We start from the raw sequence: 24,757 nt of genomic DNA, 5'->3' as shown, positions 1-24,757 counted from the left end.
ATACCATATCCAAATTTATTTGCAACGTACGTTCAATTTCCTGCGTATTTGAACTTTTTGCATATAGTGTAGTATCATCAGCATATAAGTCAATCATGGAATTTTCAATTTCAAAGGTTATGTCATTAAGATATATATAAGAAAAAGAATAGGACCAAGAATGGATCCTTGAGGAACTCCAGACCTTATACATCTTCGTGAAGATTGGGAATCCCCAAACTTTACAATTTGGTGTCTATCTTTCAAATACGAAGTTATCAGTTGGACGGAATTAACACTGAAGTTGTATAATTTCAATTTATGTAGAAGTATTTGGTGATCTACTAGATCGAACGCCTTTCGTAAATCAAGAAAGAGAGCACCTAAATTGTGACGATAAATTCTAGCTTTTAATACAAATACTGCCTGTGTCACGCAAAATAATTTTGACTATTCTGATGGCCAGAATATCGCCATTTTGGAGTTAAGGAAATATTATTATATATAGTTATAGTTGTTTTGAGTCTTACTTGACAATAATATCTTTCCTTTGTTTTATTTCTGCATATGTCTCATCTGTGAACATGCAGCTTTAAAGTATAAAAATAAACTACATTGCATAGGGGACGTTTTAGCCTCATTTGATGCTTGGTAAATAAATACTGTAACAGCGACCCACTTGGTCTTCCATAAGGAAGAAGGTAGCTAAATGCAATAACCTAATATGAGTTTTATTTGTTGTATTTTTTTTTCACTATTAAACTTCCAGATGTAGCAAAAACGTAAGAGTAAAAATGGTTGAACTGTCTCAGGTTTATGAGGATTGAAATGTCTTAGGTTAATTAGCGGTTAAAATATACGAGGGGGTGAAACGTCTTGGATAAACAAACTTAGGTATTGTCGAGAGGTCGAAATGTCCTGATACCGTACTAATATCCCAATAAATACATTCTGGCACGAAGAAGATTCTGATGATACATTAGCCGCAATTGACATTGTTCATTGTCAGCAATGAAAAGAGCAACACTGTCAACGCACGTTAGCACAGTTTGAGCAGTATTAAGACATAGTCGATGATCCCGAAGGACCCTAACATAACTACTTATGGATAATACACTATGGAAGAGATGCGCAAAACAAACATTGTGCACAAAATACATGTACGAACACAACTGCACATCAAATACATGTGCCCAAATACTGCGCAGTACAATTGCTAGCCCAGATCAACAAATATATCTGTCCAAATAATGCACGAAATGAATATGCTAACACAACTGCACAAATGCACGTGCTGATATACTGGACAAGATACAAGCGCGAACAAAGTGCACAAATACATGTACCAAACTGTTGCACCAAAAACACGTGCGAACAACACAGCACAAATACATTTGCCAGCAGAATGACACAACTGCGGAATTACAAGTAACAGATGAAACATCAATTGCACAAATACGTATGCAAACACAACTGTACAAAATAATAAAAGTGCTCATTTTTTGTACAAGTACATGAGCGAAAATACTGAACAAATATAAGTGATGAAATCATGCACATATACAGCAAACGGGTCTGTTTGAAATACATGTGCACATTCATGTTACATATCTATATGCAACAATATAATAATCAGAAAAAAATGTGAGCAGCAATATAATTGTCATCACAAAAGCCCATGGAAGTTTATTTGAATTTTATCACAATGACATGGGAGAAATAAATTACTTGCAGTATAAGCTTTTGGTTATTTGCCAGCCTGAAAATGGACCCACACAACTCTCACCAAATTCAATTCTGGTTAACCAATGATAGGGCAAAACAACCCTCACCAGATTCAACTCTACTTATAGCCATCCAACTCTGAAAGGGCTAAACAACTCTCCATATCAAGTGCATGTTAATATGAGCTATATTTCCTTTACATGTGAAATGTCACATAGACGATGTGAACCAAACATATATTTCAAAAATGTCAATTTTCCTTTGGCTATGGGGCTTGTTTGCATCCTTTTTGAAACATGTCTCATGAATATTTATCTTTTTATGCTTTTTTTTCCTATTTACAATGGCAGTGCAAATGCTTTTAAATCTGAAAGCGAGTGCTTTAGTGCTTCTGGACAGTGTACGCGATTTTGCAGTGTGTATTTCCATTTTGGGATATGAGTAAGAACTTCGGAGCCAGGTGCTTTAACTGGGACATTTTTTTTTGAAACCTTTCCTTTGTATGTGTGTGAATCTTCAAGGTTATTTTATTATATTATTATCCTTAAGACAAATAATAAATTATTTAAGTTTGGCATGTAATAGAATGAAATAGAAAACACAAATGGCATTAAGGTCATTTTAGACTAGAAAAACAGTGACCTTTCGTTCTAGATTCCGAATATCTTTATAAACTCAATAGAATATATAGAATATCAAAATGTAGATTTAAAAATACATTTACCAATTTTACGTTCATTTTACAGGGGCTCTTTTTTGTATACTCGGCACTCAAGAGGGTGGTAGGTGGTGCACAGAAGCCCTATATTTGGCATTATTTGTACTTCGACTTGCAAACTAGTGTACTAGTATTTGCATGAAAAGATTTGCATCGCAAAGGAATGAAGATTCGTTGCGCAAAAGGTGGCAACATCCTCTTATATATATGTTCAATACGAAGTCATCCTTATTTCGATTGTAATGAACATATAGAACTATCAATACTTCACATCTTCAATGTCAAAAAAACATAAGTAATGGGAACAATTGATACGAAGTATTTTTCAAAATGATTAACATATTTCTTTTTGCAATTAACATTCCATTTTAAGACACGGTAATGCAAGGGCAGTAAATGCTAAAAAAGATAGTGTGACAGAGGAACATTTGTCCTTGACACAGAAGATCACGCTCGGATAAAATAAAAAAGATTTCTAGAGTTTGACTTTACAATAAACAAGGAAACAAATGTTAAAGCCGTTTACAAATAAAGATCATTGTGTCCGCTTATATCTGAAACACCTTTTGGTCGTCCGTTTGTTTACAGTTGTATGGGAAGAGGAAGAAATACAACACATGTTCTGAAATAAGTGCAGTTTTTATGATAAGGCATTTGCACGTAATACATTGAACAGTGCAGTGTAAATTTTCCTTGTAATGAAATGCTTTAAACTTCATTTACGCAGTATTCATCAAGTTATAACAAACGGGTTTCATCCGTTTTATTGCTATTTACAAAAAAAAACATACCGAATTTGTTTTTTAAATCTACCACTGTATAGTTAACCCTCTCGGTTCCTTCCTTCTTACTTTGCCTTATGTTAAGATCCTGAGTACTTTGATATTTGTTATAGCAATTCATAAATGACATATGTAACAAGTGTAATAAATGTTGGTCATAATTAAGTTAAATTTCATTCACTTGTCAATGATTATAATTAACACAACAAAGCAAAAGAGATATTCTGAAAAAAGTTTATATATACTGATTTTGATACCGCTTATGACACAATTACTGTTTAACAAAGCATTATAATACCAGCAAATGGAACCGAAGTTTACCAATGGTAGACTTTTAACGTTGTTCCAGGTAACCGATTTGAATACAATATCATGCAGTACGTTGGTTTAAAATTGTTTCAATAAAATGAAACATTTTGAAGTCACAAAAAGTTTAAACAAAGGATCAACTTTGGTTATAATACGTGAAGAATAGGTAAGCGATATACGAATAAACAAAACAATCAGGGCAGAGTTGAGAAGGAAGTTTTACCGCTTATACTAAGACTCGCTTGAAATCAACACTAAATGGCCTTGATTTCGGTAAACATTTAATGCGTTCATGAGCATTTTAAGTTACAAACAGGAAGAATTTGATCAGTTGGTGGTATTCATGCAAAATATAACACACTTGCGTCCTTAAGTTGGACATAAGTTGGACATTCCGACAGCCTTTTAATACCAGGATATTAAGCAATCACTTAAAAGTTTGATTAAAAAGGTCGATGTTAAAAAAATGATTCTTGTTATCTTTCTAACCGTTTTCAGTTTTACATCAGCTATTATCTTGAAAGATAACGGCTACGAGGATGTAAATATTGTTATACAAGATTCCGTGGAGCAGAACTGGACATTAATTGAACGAATAAAGGTATACTTGACTTTACCGTATACGTTTGAACGGGATTACCTTTACTTCTATCATGTCAAAAACAGCTACTAGGATGATAATTGAAATAAATGTGATAGCTGGTGCATTATATTTTGGCACTATTTTCTTAGTTTACATTGTCTCGTAATTATAAAGTCAGTTTAAGCTTTTAAAAAAAGAATGTGACATATCACATGAAAGTATTATAAGATTTTCCTGTTTTTTTGGTGAGGGCCGGCGTGACTAAAATGTACGCAGCATAATGAAGGTTTACTATTTCTGTGTTTGGACTTCTTCTTGACTTATATTACAGTACATGTAATTTAACATTGATTGTTTTTTTTTGTTGTAGAATGTTTTCACAAACGCTTCACAACATCTGTTTGAAGCAACAGAGAATCGGGTATATTATAGAAAAATAAACATCATTGTGCCGAAAACATGGACCGTCACATCAGAAACCAGTTTCAAAGTGCCATCGTTGACTTTAACAGGCTATGTCACGGTAGAGGACGGCAATTTACAATCACCATATGTTAAGCAACAGGAATGTGGCAAAGAGGGACAGTATATGTATTTGACGCCGTCGTTCCTGCTGACAACTGGACCTACGAAATGGGGAAATCACGGTATATTCATGTCTTACTTAAACAATTTATTCGACAACCATATGGATGCCGACTTATTGGTTTTGTAAAAGAAAATAAACAAAAGCTATTTTTATCACTTTCTCTTTGCAAGACGTATTTTCCTAATGCCTATTCTTACGAGATTTTACTAGAGATGTATCTGTTTCATTGATTAAAACTACAAAAAATCCAAGTATAGTTTAGCAGATTAAGCAAGAATATGGACAATATTCCATAGTATGTTTAAGAATTGGTCGACGCTCTATAATACAACGCATCAGCAAACTACTTATTGATACCGATACAGACAATTATTCTTCAAATTTTAGAATCTGTAATTGTCCATGAATGGGGCCACCTAAGATGGGGATTGTATGATGAATACGGGCTACAAAGCAAGTTTTACCAGCATGCTGGAACATGGGAACCAGTTCGGTATGGAACTGTTTGACACTATTTGAAAAAAGTCAGACTGAGTGTGAATTGAGTCAAGTTAATAACTTTGTATATCAACATTATATATCGAAGCTATATGTTTTACCAAAAAAGAAGGAAAAGTTTTGAAAATTAGATTTGATAGATAAATTTTCAGTATATTAAGGAAGCCACATATATTTGAATTTTGGAATCCTGGTGAGCCCATATTGTATTGTTATTAAAATGTTTTATCTGTAGAAAAAGAGTGTACAAACTGTTCATTAACTCATGTAATAAACAAGCTTTCGAGCCATTGAAAAAAGAAGATCATTTCACGTCCGATTTCAGTCGAAATAAAGCGAAAAAAGAAGAAACAGCCACCTCAACACCGACTAATTACGAGCTATTATAGACAAATGTAAACCTTCCAAACATTCATACGGAAACACTATGTGAAATACCAATCTTTGTACATAACTATATTGTTAGATTTTTCGTGAGTCGGATTCCTTAATTGCAATGAAATTACCATTACGCTAATGTGAGTTTTAATAGCACAATGATGCTAGTAATACTAACTGTGCTAAGCAAAATTACATTCACAATATAAAATTGTAATTTGTATGTTTGTACAAATATATTTGAATGTAAGAATGAACGGACGAGACAGGAAATGATGAATTTTAGTTTCACTCTAATGTTTTTTTCACGGTCGACAGTACACAAACACAACGTTTGGTGTTTTGTTTGTTGGCCATGTTTTTGACAATATTTGGTGTTTCGTCAACTGTTTCGTTTGTCGCAGGTGCAAGCAACAATATAATATTTGGTGTTAAGCCCTCTTTTCAATCTGTCCTAGTGTAGTCGCGGATGCTAGAACAAAAAATCCATTGTTTGCGTATCGCAGTCGTTTCGTTTTGTCGCGTTTGCCTGAGGAAAAGGACAACATTTGGCTTTTGTCACCTCTCGTTGTGACACGGGTACAAGAAAATATATACCGCATACCGTTATTCCGTCGTTTTGTCAAGTGTTCCAAATCAAGAAACAAAATTGGCTGACATAAAACACTACGAAACTCACATATGACGGTCGCTCAAAACATTGACAAATAATGTTTAAAGAGTTTTTCTTATGCACATGTAAAATTCCGATATAATTTTTAAATATTAACTTAGATCAAATATGTATTTTTTTATCACATATATTTCTTTATACTATAGATGCACTGAAAAGGTCAAAGGATTGATTGGTGTTGGTGAGAGATGTGATGGTTGGTCGAGCAAACAATTATGTGACATCCACAACACTCGACAAAATATGAATGAAGATTGCAGGTTTTGTCCGAGCACCTCACAGAGCGCCAACACATCTATCATGAGTTATCAGTTCGTTCCTTCGGTATGTTTGTTTTTAACGATTTTTATCAAAGTTTAACCATAATATACCCTAAATTATTCATACTTATTTCCAAGTGTTGCAGGTTTGGGTTACATTATATCGATACATTTTAGTAATAAATCCATATAAGGCTATTGTTCGCGCTAACTTGCACACACTTATAACGCATACAAACGTCATATAACACAATAGTGTTAGTATTCTTTTTTTGTTGTATGTCAAAACATGAGCTCTAGATAATTTAAATAAATATTTGGTAGTATTAGGGAAAGCGTTTTACAACTTATTTCATCAATATCATCTTGACGTTATTTAAAATTGTGCAAGTATCCACCAATGCTCTTTGTATCTCAACTGATATTTTTCTCGTGTCTGTGTTAGATCTATATTCTGTTTGTATGTATTGTCGCAGTTAACCCTGTTTTGCGACAAAGACGACCCGGCAACTCCAGAATGGAAACGGCATAACCGACTGGCTCCGAATATGCAGAATGAGATGTGTGGAGGGAAAAGTGCCTGGGAGGTTATGCGTGAACACGAAGATTTTGCAAATGGTTTCACGCATTTGTTTACTACTAATGAGAGAGTCATTCTAGCTAAAGCTTTTAAAACATTAAAACAAAGAGTTATATCTATGTTGGTCATCCTCTTTAAAAAACGTTATTTTAAAACTATATAATTCTTAGTGTGAACTTGTTAAATAACAATAGCGGCATACTGAACTTTTTTTGTCCTTCTCCTGTTTATATGTTTTTCTGACTTTGTGAACACTTAAATTTAAGGGTCGAGTCCAGTTCTACATGTTAACACTAATACAACACCGGAGTTTTACATTATCCAAGAATCAGGAGCAAGAAGAGTGTTTGTCCTCGACATATCTGGTAGCATGAGTGGGGTAGGTATACTTAGTATGGATCTGTATTTTAACTCAATTTAATTTTGTTGCTCGTCTATTTTCTCATAATCACAGTGTCGTCTTCAAGCAAAACCTTTTTAATTTTATTTGATACATAATGGTTATCAGTGACTCATTTACATTTACGCATATGTCGTATATGTTAAGCAAGCCCAATACATCCATATGCGTCGATTGCGATGCTCTTATGTTTCTGAACATACATTTAAAGTGCCATTTAAAAGATATGTCATATAAGATTTCAATTTTAGCACCACAATCGTTCAAATTAATGGTTTCCGGTTGCTATGTATACATTCTATATTATTCGTGTTTTGATTGAGTTAATCTGTAGAGCTTGTTTTATAATTTTATATTGAATCATTAGCTCGTCTGTTTTACAAATGAAGTAAGTCGAATTTTTGCCATAGCCATAGTGTCGGTGTCGGCGTCGTGCAGAAACTTTAAACGAGACCATATTTCAAAATCTATTCAAATGAAACCTTGCACATATGTGGCAATAATGTCTAGTATTGAAAATATGTATTTTAATTGCCACGTTTTTGGCCCTTGTGATAAAAGTCATGCAAAAACTTTAATTTGCCCATATCTTTATATTAATTCAAGATATTCACATAAACCATTATACACATTTCACTATTGACAATATGTACATATAATTATAGCTCACCCATAGCTCTGAATTTATTTGATTTTTTTTTCTTTCAAATGTAAATGTTTGAATGCGTTTGTGTTTTATTCGTGCGTCGCTTGGTAGACGGTTTAACTTAATGAAATTATATATTGGTTGATAAATTAGCATACTTACAACATTACAATAAAAATAATCTGTTTTCCGAAAGTCGAGGATCGAAAGCCTACATGACACAGGTGTGTACATAGTGCAAGAGGTATTGAGGAATGGAAGTTGGCTAGGAATTGTTTGGTTTAACAGCACAGCAATGCAGGCAAACGAAATAGTTATAATCACGGATGATTCCGTACGAATGGAACTGATTCATAACTTACCGTCCAAAGAGGGTGGCGGTACATGCATCGGATGCGGTATTAATTTAGCAATTGAGGTTTGATTTTATTTTTATTTGAACTCGTATCGATTATGTTAACGTCATTGCTAAAAGTAAGTGGCTGATTTGTACCATTGCTTATACTTTCTTGTTATTGTTAAATCTAAATTATCAAGTGCTCAAGTCGTTATCTTTATTGTTTCTGCTTTTTATACACACACTCATTTACTATAACAACAGTACTTACATTACGAAACCAACAACAACAATATTTACTGTGACAATGCTTATTCAGGTACACATTGATTTATAATTATATTTATGCACTTTGGTACCAGTATCGACTTTTAAGTTGGTAATACTCTCAAGTTATGTTATACTATAGATGCTTGAAGCCAAATTTAAGTCGGCGAAAGGCTGTGAAATTATATTGATGTCCGATGGGGAAGACGGATATGAAAACGAATTTTTAAACGCATCACAAAGGGCGCGTTCAGTCGGCGTAGTAATACATGCAGTGTCCATATCTCAAGCGGCAGATCCAAGGATGATAAGTCTGGCATCGGATACTGGTGGAAAACACTTCAATTACTTGGAGGATCAAAGCGGTATCAGTTTTGCTGCCGTCTTTTCAGAAGCCGTCTCAGGTGGCATAACGGAGACGGGAAACCAAGCTGTGACGGTAGTTCCTACAATCTTTATGTTTTATCATTATTTTAAAGAGGCCACATTTGTTCTATAAAAAAAAATAAAAGCATTGTTTTCCAAGGCATTTGGTTGAACATATAGCACTGCACGAAATTGAATTTGTTTCTGTTTTGTCTAACACAACTATTGATTTTATGTAGATTTTGTCAGATAGTGCTCGAATTTCATCGGACAGACTTCATTTCGCCTTCAAAATAGAAACTGGCTTGGGAAAAAGAACATCGGTCTCCGTTTTAACGCCACTGAATACAACATTAAACATGACCATAATCGGAACAGATTCGTTTTACGAATATTCGGCCGTCGGCAAATATTTAACTTGGACAATAAAACATTTAGGGGTACATGTATACATTATATCATAATTATGTTGTTTTGTTTTGTTTCATTGACCGATTGAATCACATATTGTTATGATATACTTTTGTTGCACCATCTTTAGATTGGAATGTTATATGTATTACCAGATAGCTTTTGATTACGATTTTAGTTGGTTAAAACTTAATGATTTTCAAAGATTTTGAAACAAGTTTTTACAACCTTATATTTATCACTCTCGATGGCACGATGTAACACAAGAGTGTGGTCTTGTGATGTGGAGGACACCGAACTACCCGGAAGAAACCAACTTGTCCGGCTTGGTGACCACAAACCAAACTCACATGAGCCCAGGCCAGGAATTGAACACAGGTCACATAGATGAGAAGCGAGTTCGCTAACCGAACAATGATTTTGAGATTCGAATGTTATTGACTTTTAGGCTGGTGAATACAACGTCACCGTGATATCATCGTATAACCATACTTGGGATTATATTGTTAAATCCTTTCCCTCTGAGCGGCATCCTATACTTGTGACATCAAGATTGTCGACAACAAAGTTTGACTTCTCTCTTGAATCAGTTGATCTACCAGTATTGTATGTAGATGTAACGAAAGGAAAAGCGCCAGTCGTAGGCGCCATTATAGAGGCACGTGTTGAAGAGAGTTCCATTTTATGCACTTTATCGCCAAAGAATAATGGCCAAGGTAGGTCCTATTACGAGTTATCTGCTTCAGATAAACACTAAAACGGTTTCAACTTCTGCATCGTTCAAAGTAGACACTTGACCTTTTTTATTCAATTGTTGAGTAACATTAATTAATTGAACTAGTCAGCGATCTGTTTTTTGAAAACTGAGGTATCCGGTGTACAAATAGCTCTAAAGCGAAATAACACTGTAGATATACTTATTGCAGTTTTTGTTTTTGTTCTTTTTTAACTGAAATTGGACGTGAAATGGCCTATATTGTAGTCTTCCAAGGACCCATTATTTTTCGATTTATTTTTCACATATTTTAGGTCTACTTATTAAACACTTTGAAATGATACTAATACATATTGGGTCAGCAAGAATCCACGATTCACACAATTGAACATCAGATATCCTATATCAACAATATTTGGTCGAAGTAAATGAAATCATGATACGCACTTTCCCAGGTGCGGAAATCATATAACCTAAAAAATCGTGCGTATTACTTAAATGCCGTCTTTTATATTCAGATCCTGATTCACTGGAAGGAGATGGCACCTATTCCGTGTACTTGTTACCGAAATGTTTAACAAATGGGCGACTTAATATTCGAGTCACTGTCAATGGACAGGCGAACGACACCAGCGTCATTAAATCAATTAACGGCGCATCGGCTATAGACGCAGGTAACCGACTATTTTAAAGCTTGAACTGCCGCGTTATTTCAACCAATTATCATTCATTACCTTAGAGTACTATGCTTATGTGAGTATTACTTTTTGTTCACAAGACGGCGAGTGCAAATATGTACAATGCACAATGTTTTTTTTTTATACTTTTGTACTTATATTGTTTTTAACCTTTGTTTGACATCAGTATTTTGGCTATTCGATTAAGGTGAAGAGGAATCGGAGATCATATCAGATAGTTTCCAGCGGTTTTCGCTTCCAGAACCGATCTACGTCGAAAGGTTTTCAACAAATACATCGGATATAGTTGCCCCAGGGCGAATAACAGATGTCAAAATTTTGGGCATTGAAACACTAATGACTTTAAATGGTGAAAGCAGAAATTTCACAATTGCATGGACAGCAACTGGGAACGATATGAACATTGGACAGGGTATGATGTTCTTCATATTGATATTGATATTTTTAAGATAAAGATATCTTACAATTTACACAATTTGGATTGTGCTAATTGTTTGCCGTTTTTGGACGATCTTATATAAAACTTTGTTAACAGTTAAAGCATTACCCGCTGTTATCTTTTTTCAGCATCCTCTTATGAGATTCGATATGCCGATGACATTGACTCAATATTTCACAACTTTTCCTCGGCTTATTTCCTTGACATCGGCAATGTAAGCCTAACGCCGAAACAGTCAGGCATGCTGGAAGCTATCGTTATCTCCGTTAACGCAGAGAAAACATACACAGACACGGCTTATCTCGGAATAGTAGCAGTTGATGAGGCCGGGAATCAGGGTAAAGTTTCCAACATAGTGTCTGTCGTTGTGGCCAAAGGATTCCGTATGAGCTTCGAGGGGGAAACAAATAACACGGAATTTGAAGATGAAATCATTACTTCTCCAGCTACGACTGTGACAACGGAAACTGTGACAGCTACGACTGTGGCGACGGAAACTGTGACAGCTACGACTGTGGCAACGGACACTGTGACAGCTACGACTGTGACAACCGACGCTGTGGCACAAGATGTATCCTCAGAACAGCCTTACGTTGATGATAGTCATACAGGGCTTATTGTAGGCGTTAGCGTCGGGGTTCTTGCTGTAATGGTTGTTGTTGTTGGTCTCATACTGTTCATCGTACTGAGAAAACGATCCAAACAATTTACTTACAACGGTAAATCATTTTTCACAGTTTTTAGGATTGTTGCACTTATTTTGAACAAAACAACTTGTCCGTTTTCATTCTGTTTACTTACCCTCAAAAAAGGTGCTTGCGCATATAACGCTGGTTTAAAAATGTAAACGGACGACTTAATTGCAGCTAATATTCTGACTACATTTTAATTTGCATTAACAAAATTATAATTACAACAGTATTATGCCATTATTCTACGGTAGCGTATTATTTGGTCAAGAAATTGTTCTTGGTAACAGTATTCAGTGAATCTAAAGTTATAATATATTCTAGCATGGTTTGGCGTAAATCATATTAAAAGTTTTGTTAAACATTTATAAATATAAATTTTGCATAGTGAAATACACACAACCATTCACCAGATGGTAAGCCAAAATATTTATTTTCATTCATGGGGCTATTTAATATATTAGAAATTCTTTCAAGATAATTGCATATTTTAGTAGAGTTATCTGAAGTATTGTGTGAACAAAAATGGCTATGTTTGGTATATAGCATATACTTTAAGATAAATGCATAGTTTATAAGAGTTTTCTGACGTATTGTGTAAACAAATTTTGTATAACAAATACATAATTATATTCTGTGACAGGCCCACAATTTATGGAAAAAGTTTATTAAGTTTTAAGAGGCACAGTAATGAGTATTAACACATATATTTTTATCATCTCCACTTCCAGCTAGTCTTATGGGCCATTCTACACAACATGAACGTGCCTTCGTCAACTTCGTGGCAGAGAATACGTAAAGACTCTCTATGGTTCAACTGACGCACTGTGCTATAGAGGACAGTTGAATTGTATTTTTAAGCAAATAAAGTGGCAATTTAATAAAAAACAAAAAAGATACTGAAAACAAATTATTGATAAAACACATTCTGTGATATCGAATGCAGAGCTACTAAGTAAAGACATTTTATACAACTTCTTAACATCTTACAGGACGAAATTATGAAACCAAGCGAATTCATGAATATTTGATTTATTATTTTAAGAACCAACATGTTTATTGTTTTTACAATTTATTGACAATATTTATTCTCACTATTCACTAAATACAAATCTAACCGTTCATGTTCAGGGGCCATATTCATAAATCATTTTCGTGAATATTTTCAACTTAGTGAAAATTTCGTTATTTTTGACAACGATTATTTTATTCATAATGATTCACGTTTCATATCATACAACTGACATTTGGTGACGAATCTCATATCATAAAACTGCTCTTCACACATCAATAGCGTTCTGACCATCGTTAAAATTAACACCTCGGTGTAATTTATTATACCCCCCCCCCCTTCGAAGAAGAAGTGTATATTGCTTTGCACATGTCGGTCGGTCGGTCGGTCGGTCCTTCGGTAGACCAAATTTTGTCCGAGTGAAAACTCAACAATCCCTGGACCTATTGTCTCATAGGTTGGGCCTGACTAGTAGATGACCCCTATTGATTTTAGGGGTCATCGGGTCAAAGGTCAAGGTCACAGTGACCTTGAATGCAAACGCGACAATTTCTTTACAAATGGTCATCTAACTTGACATGAAGGTTGGGCCTGACCAGTAGATGACCCCTATCGATTTTGAGGGTCAAGGTCACAGTGACCTTTAATGTGAAAACGTAAACAACGCCTCTACCACTGACAACTCAATAATGCCTGGACCTATGTTCATCAAACTTGAAATGGAAGCTTGGCCTGACCAGTAGATGACCACTTTTGAATTTAGGGGTCACTGGGTCAAAGGTCACAGTGACCTTGAATGATAAAAGGTTGTCCGAGTTATAACTCGACAATGCCTGCACCGATGGCCCTTAAACTTGACTTGAAGGTTGGGCCTGACCAGTAGACGACCCTTTTTGATTAGGGTGGGTGGGTCGTTAGGCCAAAGGTCAAGGTCAGAGTGACCTAGAATAATAAAAGTTTGCCCGAGAGTTAACTCAACAATACCAGAACGGCCCTCAAACTTGACTTGGCGGTCAGGCCTGACTAGTAGATGACCCCTATTGATTTAAGGGGTCATCGGGTCAAAGGTCAAGGTCACAGTGACATTGAACGTAAAGAGCTTGTTTTTGTGATGATACCCACGACCCTCAAACTTGACATTTAGGTTGAGGGTGACCAGTTGATGAGCCCTAGATGTTTAGGTCATAGAGTCAAAGGTCATGGTCATAGCTCATATTCATCATTAAAAGTTCGTTATATTTTCATATTCCCTGCTGCTTAGAGGATACGCATTTTATCTTCAAATATAAGTCATCAACTGAACATGATTAAAAACTTTACCTACTGTCCTCACACTTTGAATGGCCAAAGTCTTAAAACTGCTTCAAAGGCATGCAATGTCATTGACAAATCAACATTCATTTCGGTCCATGCATATTTCATTCAATTGTCCAAATAATCCTGCCAACATGGCGCTAAGTGTGAGTGTGTGTGTGGGGGGGAGGCATAATGTTTGACAAACATTTCTTGTTAAGTACTGAAGTACTCTTGTAAACGTATAAATGCTTTATTTGTATTGAATTTTCAATATGAGATATGTCGATTTGAGTATTTTAAAAATTAGCGTTTCTGCTTTTTTTATTTCCAAATTATAAATATGCAATATAAAGCATATCGATGTGAACAAGTTTATATAGATCAAAATGAGTGTTTGTTTCTCAACACCAAATAACATTTAGGACTCTTTTTTAAGTCACAAAAGATAGAGTTGTGTATCATATTTCTCGTAAGGAAACTTCATTAAACGAGTAAGTTATAAAAAGTCTGAATTCATTCAAAAATGTCTGCGGAATAAGACATTCCCACACCATATGGCTGTCTGAGTCAAAATGTTTATTAAACAAAAATCACATAACCTGGATACAACACTATTGTATATGTATGGCTTATGTCGTTATTAGGAAGAATATCATATTGTATGTGCATTATAAATAGAGGTTCCTAATTTTCCTTCTCGTTTTTTTATGTTATCAAGATTATACTTTATAATTAATAATTTGCAGAAATTTACTATTGTTGTTTTTTCCTTGAGTTTGTCTATTATGTTAGTTGGTGTGCATGCCTTTATTTTCAACAGAGTTTTCCAATCATTAAAAATACTACGGATTAAAGCATGGTATTTAAAACATAAGACCTTATAGTCTAGATAATTGTTTAAGTCAATAAACGATATTTTCTGTAGCCTTACAAATGTTTAACATATTTAATACTCTTATCATACAATGCTTTATAAAATAATATGTTTTCATATCTTTCGTAGTTTTGTTTTGCTGTCATTCCATATTATCGTTTGCACCAATCACAGCATTCTTCTTGTATATGATGCACATGATTGTATCACTACAAGAAGAAAAACATATTTTAATTATCCCTTTTGTTTCATCATTTACACATTTGGAGTGTGTTAAACAGATTTCCCTTAATACCATTTCATTACTCTTAAAACAAACAATGAAATATTAGGAGGAGATTGGCGATATGTTGTGTTATCATACGCCTATGAGGTAAAGAAAATTACATATTCTGACTTAGAAAGAATGTGTTCCTGTTCAGTAGCCAATTGATATGATCGGGTTGTGTTTATCTTTGACAAAAAACGAAATTGTGCTTAATATTTTATTATTGTAACTAGAATAAGATTATAGATAGTCATAGTCGCAAACACGTGCCTTTGATGCAGATATATACTACTTAAACGATCTTTAAGAATAAATGAGTAATTGCAAGAAAAATTATCACAGACTACGCTGACGGTTTTAGACAATGGTTGGAAGGAGCTTATAGTTATTATTTTATGACATGTGTCTTGACATCGTCAAGAAAAGAACCAAGTTATCTGGTAGAGCACAAACGAGTGCTAAAATTAGGTTCGAGCTTTACCGAGAAAGCCAAGCTTTCATGTTGTTAGGAGACAAGGTCCAGACTCAACAGCATGCAGTGGAAGCTCCATGGTGTGGCTGATTAATGCATACAAAGGGTTGATTTAATGTACTAACATCCGACTGTAATGTTTCTTTTCGATTTTGCCATGATTCCTTAATCTTTTCAAAAAACGTGGATATTGTCATTTTCGCAACTGGGTAAACGCACCTCTAATATACGCCTTAGTATTATAGGTGTTATATTCCACACAGACGTTACCATCAAACAATTACCTTCCGTTTAAATACCAACAGCAGGGTTCCTATGACAAACAAAAGGTTACATTAATGTTTATGGAGACCTCAACGAATTAACTTTTTATGGTTTGGATTACCTAACTGCAATTAGACAGTTTTACTGTCATGATAATTTAAAATATTTAGAGAACTGCGACACTAGACATTCTCTCTGAGTTAAACATAGTTCAACTCAAATATGAAACAATAACGAACATCCTATGATGTTTTCATACATCTTTTGAGCGGAAAGAGTGCAGGATGAGAAAGGATTTTAGTTTCATAGAAAACAAATTGTGTCACGGTTGTCAGACGAGGATGACTAGTTGCGTTTTTTCGGCGTTTTATTCTTCATCGTATTGTTTTATCCTTGCTACCAGAACAGATGGACAGCATTCCAAGTTAAGTCAATCACCAGTCAAACACCACGAAGGGATAACATCATGCGGTCGCTCAAAAATGATAAAAAGTTGTGTTATTTTGCAAAGGCCTCGAGTGCATTTGGAATACAATGTTTTAATGTTAACAACGATCTTGTAGTATTTAGCATTTTGAAATCATCGAATAAATTTCATCATAGATGCACCAAAAACCTCGATGGTGTGATAGGCCCGGGTCATTTTTGTAACCATTCTTTGGATTCAATTACTTTAATTACGCTGGAAAGAAAATGCACTCGAATAGGATGTTTTGTCCGTGCATTTTACAGAGAATCAACATAAGTAATCAGTATGTTTTGTATAGATTTTTAATTATATGTTTGCCGGTTTTGCAACGTTACAAGTTTCTTATATGTTTTCGGTTTAATTTATATATATTTTTTTTTAATTTCTCTTCATTAAACACATTCTAACGTAACATATGCATATGAGTTTTCTAAATATTCATAATTCATTTAATTCAAAATCAGATACCTCAAATCAACAGTGTTTAATTGGTCAATGAAAATAACTTTTTAACTATTACTAGGTATGTTTTAACAGTAACTTTGTCGTTATTTCCGTTCACGCAAAATAATTTCAATTGGACACGAGTTACGTAGAACTAACATAGTCCTTTAGCTGTGGCCAAAATACGCATGGTATTCGAGGGGGGAACTCATTACATGGAAATCGAGGTCTCTAGCTACGACTGCGACACATCGCATATATCTACAATACGATCAAACGTTGAGGATGGTCACACAAGGCTAACTGTAGGCTTTCTTTGCGAGTCGCTTGCTGGAATGGTTATTATGGCTCATAATGTTTGTCGTACGGAGAAAATGAGCCGAATAAAACTAATCTTGTTATTTACCTCAATTTGTTGTTGTTTTATTAAACAAATTGTCCGTTTATATTTTGTATTCTTAAACATGTTTAACAAGGGGTTCCGTTCGTATGCATAGCACTAATAAAAAACGTTAACCATCTTATAATTATCACAAGATGGCGATAAGATTATTATGTTTATTCTTTTCCAATACACTTTATTACATCTAAGGGATACGTTCAAGATAAATGCATAGTTAAACAGCATTATCCAATGTATTGTTTATACAACTTTTATGTACACTTGCTTCCTGAACGTAATAATACAATCAGCCCGTATACAAAAAACATCTAATTGATAATTTTCAACTCAATGATATAGGGATTAAATAACACTAACACCTTTTTTACACCTTTTAAAAAAACAAAAAAAGCCATACAGGTAATACATGCATATAAAAACATTTGATGAAAAAGAAACATTAGTTAAACATAAGTAGAACATTTTCGATAAGCAGCTTTACGGTCAAGGTTAGAGGCACAAATATGAAAATTTAACCGAAAATGTTCATCCTCATTTCGTCCAATTAGCCGTATTGGCCAATTTTAATCCATGAAAATTAGATTGTCAATTACGTGGCAGACAATAAGTACTGAGTATATGATTGAGCTGTACAAAAGAGGATCAGTCACATCGTGTCTGTTTTCAGCAATTCGATTAATTGAAATTAATACTGGAAACATATTTAACCAAGCCAACGATTAAACAATATTTGTTAAAAAAGAAACAAATACAATAATATATTTACAAACGTCATGTAAAAATTCACAAAATTTAGCATTTCACGGACAATAATCATTCTCACTGTTCACCATATAAGCATCAAACCTTGCATGTTCTGGTCCAGTTTTAAATATCGGAGAAAATGGGATGTTTTCAGATATTGCCACGAAGATCACATCATTAAGCTTTAGGCAGAATAGACCTGCAACAGATATGGTGTCCAATGGCTGGTTCGGAAAGTTGCTGAAAATGTATACAAAAGGGTAAAATGAATTTGAGTGTCTAGAAGAAGTTATCCTTCTATGATATCTACTACTAAGTTGTTTTCGCTGTTCGTTTTAATAGTACTGGCATTGGTTGGAAAGAAAAATAGTTGTTTGGTTTAAATACTACGAACGAAACAGTAAGTATATACCCCACCACCACCAACTGAACAGCTTTTCCTCAAAACACCCGTATGGTATTTGAAATAAATATACATATTGCATTATTTTTAAATCGATTAATATTCATGTGAATGGTCAATCTACTTCAGTCAAATTGCCACACATCATGAATATTAATTAAAAAGGCAAAAAATCTATTGATGTGTACCGGCGTATGGTCAATAAGCCTGACTTCGATTTGTATTCGAAAAAAAGAATGTGTATTTCGTCACTTATTAATCTAAGCCGTTGCATAATCCAATGGACTACTTTCAAAATCGATGCGATCCTCCCATTAGTGTAAAGTTAATTACATCGTAACCTTTTCAGTGTTACCTGTGGTCCTGGGTTAGGTAGGTCTTGTCAAGGACTTGCGATGTGCCACCTAACGTTTTTCGTAGCTCCAGACCAACTCTTAGATACCTGTAAAAGATGGTGGCCAGAGTAAGAGAAATAATTCTACCTCAACACATACGTATTAATATATACAACATGTATGATAACCCGATGAAACAAACACCATAGGTATAAACTTAGTTTAAAAAAAACATATCAGGACATGGATATTCAGTGTTTTATAATCATAAATCACTACATCCTATTGATGTGTTTGTACTTGTTGTACATTATATCTATGTACGCGTTTTACTTAATAAATTCAAGTGTAAATGAACTAAACGGACGCCTCGGAAATATACGGAATCACAATTTGCCACATCAGAGCATATGGTGAAAAACATCCTTACAACTTAAATAAGAAAACTACCAATGCAAATTCACCAGTAATAATGTACTACTACGAACTCACGTGACACCAACAATCCAGCCCAATCCTAGTATCAAAATTATATTTCCAACCAATTCAACAATGTCTGTTTACTCATTTTTTCCTGCTAGTTAATGTATATTTTGTTCCCTTGATTTCATGTTTCTTGTGTGTGATTTTATGTTATATGTCTTTGGCGTTTACCCAGTGCCCTTAAACCGGGTTTATGTTTAAATGTTTTGCTACTTAGCTTGTTTCTGTAGCTTTTTGCATAAATATTCATTGTATTATTGACATAAAAAGCATACACCTATCTATTTATTTTTAAATTTGATGCTGTAACATAAGAAAACAAAATGTTTTCAATGGTAAATTTTTCTAGCGTAGCAATAAGCAAATGAAAAATAAAATTTTGTCCAACTTACAGAGGATAATACAGCTTACACGAGCCTATCAGGTAAACTTATTTATTTCAGTTTATAATTGTTATATTCATAGAAAGATCAAGCCGATACTATTCGTCACTTGTATATTTATCTAGAATTTAGTACATGTGAAATAAAAAATACCCCGAATACTCCTCTCTATCACGTCCTTCTATGGCTATCTTTGCTTCCATGTAGTATTGACCGGTTTGCAGTATGCGGATTTTCGTGAAAACTTCATAGCCAACCCAAACCAAAACACCAAATGCAGAATTATCGAATCCGGCGTTAGTCCAAGCTAACGGATTTCCTAAAACATAAACAAATGGTTGATTTCACGTTGCTTATTTCTAATTATTTCCATGACGCGAATGAAACCCTAGCTCTACCGGGCCGATTTTAGGAATGTTATATTTCAGAGGTAGTCAAAGTAGCCCACTTGATTCAACAAATATGTGCTATAGTCTATTGGTGACAATCATCCCCGTATAAATTGTCTGATAGCCTCTGATTCTTTTAATTGTGGTTACGGTGATTGTTACGTAAGTTTCAATGGTGTTGCTATCGATATATGATAAGTTAAAGATGCACTCTTACTCCCAAATAAGATTTACTACAATTAATAATATTGTTTTATTACTCCAAAAAGGATGAATAAATGTAGAAAACATTGGTTCTTATGAAGGATAGCTAGTTTAACTTGAAAGCATTAAGCATAAAACACTGTATTTCTACCTTATGAGACTATAGTTGACCAAAGTAGATCTTTTAGCATTCACCAGTTATTTAATATTTTTGTGCTTTCTGAATTTAAATATTCGGTTACAATCTTGTCATCAGTAAGTAATGTTTTCCATAAATGCATTATTTAGTAAAAAGTAAACGGATTATTAGTCAATTCCACGGTCGTGTTTCAAATGCAATGCAATGGGAAGAATAGTGACTATCCTGGTAGCATATAACTTGTTGCGAATTGGTTTAATTACACTCCGAAAGTACTTTTGAGTCTTTTAGTATATTTTTGCTATGTTCGTAGGTGTATGATTTGCAAGTGAGAGCGAGCTAAAAATTTATAACAGTGTCCAAAATGTAGCTTTAACTTAGTGACCAGCTTATAAATTGCAGAAGAATGTTTTATTTTTTTATTTTTTGCGTTTCACAAGAAAATGTGTTTTAAAATGTATACTTAAATTGATATCGATGTCTTAAATTATAAAGGCCATGAGTATATTTTTTTTTTATTTAAACTATGGTCCTTAATACTATCTCTCCGTTGAAAATATGAAGGTAACACGGTTGTATAACAACTTCCTGTATGATTCTCAATCGCCTTCGCAGTAATCTCCCTTGGCGAGCAGCGACAAAGGAAATATTTCAAAAACAAACACAAAGCTTAATTGTTTGTTTTGTCCAGTTACTTCCCTTACAACGAATAGTATATTTGTACCCGTTTATTTTACTCATAACATTAAAGTTTGTCCTCAAAAAAATACCATTGTTACTGTACTATCAACGATATAGTATTTCGAACATATGCATGCTTAACTTGGTAATCGCAAACCAAACTCATATAGGCCCATGTTGAAAAACAAACCCACAACACCTTGGTGAGAAGCGAGTAAGTTAACCACGTCATTTACCGAACAACCAACTCGTATCTATTGATCAGATGCCTAGGATTCTGCGTCAAACACTTTTCAAATTGATTGCATTTTAAGCGTAGTCCAATGTACGAATGAGGAATTTGGAACGCATTCAGCAGTAGAATGATATAACTCATGGCTCTTCTTCAATTTGCCATTAAGCAATATGATATGTTCACGAACTGTTTTGATCACCAATAGTTATATTAATTTTATTTGCCATATGTGCCAGAGTGGACCATTACATCCATAATGCAATATATGATCTAAAAAAACACATACAACACGAAAGGTTTCACTTATTTATTAAAGACGTACACCAGTATGATAACATGTATTTACACAAAAGTCAACCAAATAAGGTGAAACAAACATTTTCAATTACACATGTGATATACATCCTATAAAAAATGACAACAGCAAAATAGGCACTGCAAAGTATAACAACACTAAAGTGTAACTATATTTCAGTCTTTAAAGCTGCACTCTCACTGATTTACGATTTTTACAACTTTCTATATTTTTGGGGTCTTTGAATGAGCTAATTTTTGCGAAAAAAAAACTGCAAACCAGTAATGAAAGACTGCTGTCAAAAGATCAGAACGCAGATTTTTAGATTTCCGTTCCAAAATTATTGTTTTATGGCTAAAACCGTTACTAACGGTTTAAGAAAAATATATAAAACATCATTTTTAGAACTTAAATATGAAAATCTGCAATCTAATGTTTTGTCAGCAGTCTTATATGACTGGTTAACATGCATATTCGCATAAATTGGCTCGGTCCAAGACAAAAAAAAAAAATGTCAAACCAGTATATCTGTGAGAGCACAGCTTTAAGGAAATACAGTTCAAGGTTACCAAGCGACGACTGTGCGTAATATTAAGGGAAAGTTTGCGTTTCATTGCAAAATCAACTGCTCACACACGTGAAAACCACTCTTCGACATAATATGAAATAACTCGGTTATTTCAAACAAACAAAAACTTAAAGATGCACTCTTACTCCCAAATAAGATTGGCCATAATTGTTTAAATATTCCAAAAATGATGAATAAATGTCAAAAAACAATGGTTCTTATAAAAGATACCGAGTTAAATTTAAATGAAAAGGTGCAGAAAACACGGCATTTCTACCTTATGAGACGATATTATAGCACATTACATATTTCAGCATTCGCCAATCATTTAATATTTTTGCGTTTTCAGCTATTAAACACACGGTCACAATCTTGTTATCAGTAATTAATATTTTCCATAAATGCATTATTTTGTAAGAATGTTTATCACTCAGAATTTATGTTTCTCATACACGTGTATATATTGATTTTGAATAAGAGTGACACTTTAATAAATACATTTTACATACATAGTATATACATTACTAGTGAAATGTATGATCAAACGGTGATTCGAAACACTGTACTACTTATTCAACTGTTTTATACTCTATTTTAATAGGGCACATGACTTTGAATGGCAGATCGTGAGCGCATTCTACAATACATAATGGTTGGTTGAGGGAGGTCAACACATTGAAACATTTTAAATATCGTCAACTTAGTTTGGGGAGACAGTTTGCGACATGTTTGGTGTACTTAGGTTTTGAGCAAATGTAACAAAGAAACAGTTTGTAACGGAAAACGAGTTTTTGGTGTTTGTATTCGTGTATGCGATGTAATATGTTTGTGTCTACAGTTAATTATCATTTGGACGCTTGCCTTGTGCCACTTTAAAAGGGTTTATTTTTTAATGTTCGACTGCTGGGCTTGTCCGTATAGTTTTCATTCTAAGTGTAATTGGGGATTATTATATAGCATCTTGGACACTTAACTAAGCTTAAGAGCATATTTAGCTGAAACTAAACCAAATGCTGAGTTTCACGGCAGTGGTTTCACCATTGTGCCTTGGTTGTACATTGTCTCTCACTCTTTTTCTCCCGTAAGCGATAGTAAGAACTTCAAACAAGTTTAAATGCTATATATTTGGTTTTCCATAGATGCAAATGCACTATTTGACCCCCAAACCATTATGATAGAACTACTAAGTCAACTTATGTATTAAGAATAATTTCTTTCAATTGAGATTGGTGGCCATCTTTAAAATTTTCGCCATTTTGAAAAAAATGGCTAATGGGTTTTTCCAAATAAGTAGTACCTATGCAAATTTCGATGCTGGTATCACAATCTGAACGATTTTTGACTTAATCTGCCGAGCTATTTATTTCAAAACGTTCCAGACAACCAAACCAATATTTTGTTGCTTCCTAATGGTTCATATCAAATCAGAAAGATATTCAAACATCAGTTTAAAAAAAATGCAGATATCTTTCTTAAAAGCATTCACTACAAAACTACAATTAGTTATTGACTGGATACTGTCAAACGTATTTGAACCTAGAACTATGCATAATATAACAGCAGTGGTGCGGTAAAACACAAGGGTATAACATTGTTCTGTTTCAGTCTTCTTTTGTAAAATTTGCATAGCTCTAAAAACTCCTTCTCTGGTATGTAATCACATACATAATTCTTGATATTGAAGTATTGAACATTAAAAAGAAATGCGTTTGTTTTTATCCTTCTGATAGATTCAATGTCATAGAAACTGTTCATCAGTAATGTTCCTTTAGTTACTATTTTACCATTTTCAAAAAAAAAACAATCTAGATATATATAATGCTTGGCGCCTTCTTACAGTCATGGTGCTTTACTACAACACTGGACGCCAGTTGAATTGAAAGGTAAAATCATTCTGGAGTGAAGAGCGTTTGAGAGCACAACCCTTTATCCAAACTATGAATACAGAAGTCTCGTTTTCATTGACGCGGTTCATTGCGGGTAATGTCCCTTTAACCAGCGTCTATCCTAAAAGCTGCGAAGTGAGTCGCGATAGGCTCTTTTTTGTATTTCTCTCCAGTTCGATCCTCTTCCAGTTCACTGACTTTCTTCACAAACAGTTCATCATTTTGTTCAATGAAGTACAGCCCACTGACCTCAATGGAATCAGTTGGAAAGTCATCATATCCATATCCGTATTCAGCACCTCTGGAAAAGTATCTTGATATATATTTAACTGCCTAATTAAGTTCAATAGCAGGGGTAATAACAGTATAATTACATTCCAGTGAATAACATGAGTCTATTAACCATAGGCAGGTATCGGCTTGATAATATGCTTTAGAGGAGAGAGACTGGCACTCTATCTAAAGTAT

The 24,757-nt window shown here is 34.1% G+C and overlaps 2 protein-coding genes across 4 annotated transcripts in view; one reads left to right on the top strand and one right to left on the bottom strand.

Annotated features, from left to right (window-relative positions):
* Window positions 1-3,841: 3,841 nt before the first annotated feature.
* On the top strand, window positions 3,842-15,348 carry LOC128219101 (calcium-activated chloride channel regulator 4-like). Its single transcript, XM_052926923.1, has 14 exons — window positions 3,842-4,114; window positions 4,467-4,743; window positions 5,073-5,178; window positions 6,381-6,558; window positions 6,971-7,112; window positions 7,341-7,476; window positions 8,307-8,538; window positions 8,867-9,163; window positions 9,330-9,530; window positions 9,950-10,217; window positions 10,735-10,890; window positions 11,102-11,326; window positions 11,482-12,072; window positions 12,774-15,348. Exons 1-14 carry the CDS (start codon window positions 3,980-3,982, stop codon window positions 12,839-12,841), a joined length of 3,012 nt encoding a protein of 1,003 aa, XP_052782883.1. The 5' UTR covers window positions 3,842-3,979; the 3' UTR covers window positions 12,842-15,348.
* A 2,337-nt stretch (window positions 15,349-17,685) lies between these two features.
* Window positions 17,686-24,757, bottom strand: part of LOC128220431 (uncharacterized) — a 38,819-nt gene continuing 31,747 nt past the window's right edge. For 2 of the 3 annotated variants that reach the window (XM_052928812.1, XM_052928814.1), the window contains exon 7: window positions 21,833-24,590. In XM_052928812.1, the coding sequence (XP_052784772.1) occupies window positions 24,395-24,590 (196 nt within the window). In that variant the 3' untranslated portion in view covers window positions 21,833-24,394. Of the gene's footprint in view, window positions 18,529-19,046; window positions 19,134-20,045; window positions 20,212-21,832; window positions 24,591-24,757 lie in introns of those variants that run through there. The other variant, XM_052928813.1, reaches the window with a different exon arrangement.

This window comes from Mya arenaria, chromosome 15 (genome assembly GCF_026914265.1).
Source record: "Mya arenaria isolate MELC-2E11 chromosome 15, ASM2691426v1".
Lineage (NCBI taxonomy): Eukaryota > Metazoa > Mollusca > Bivalvia > Myida > Myidae > Mya > Mya arenaria.
The sequence above is the reverse complement of the archived record's forward strand: the minus strand, read 5'-3'. Positions and strand labels throughout refer to the sequence as shown.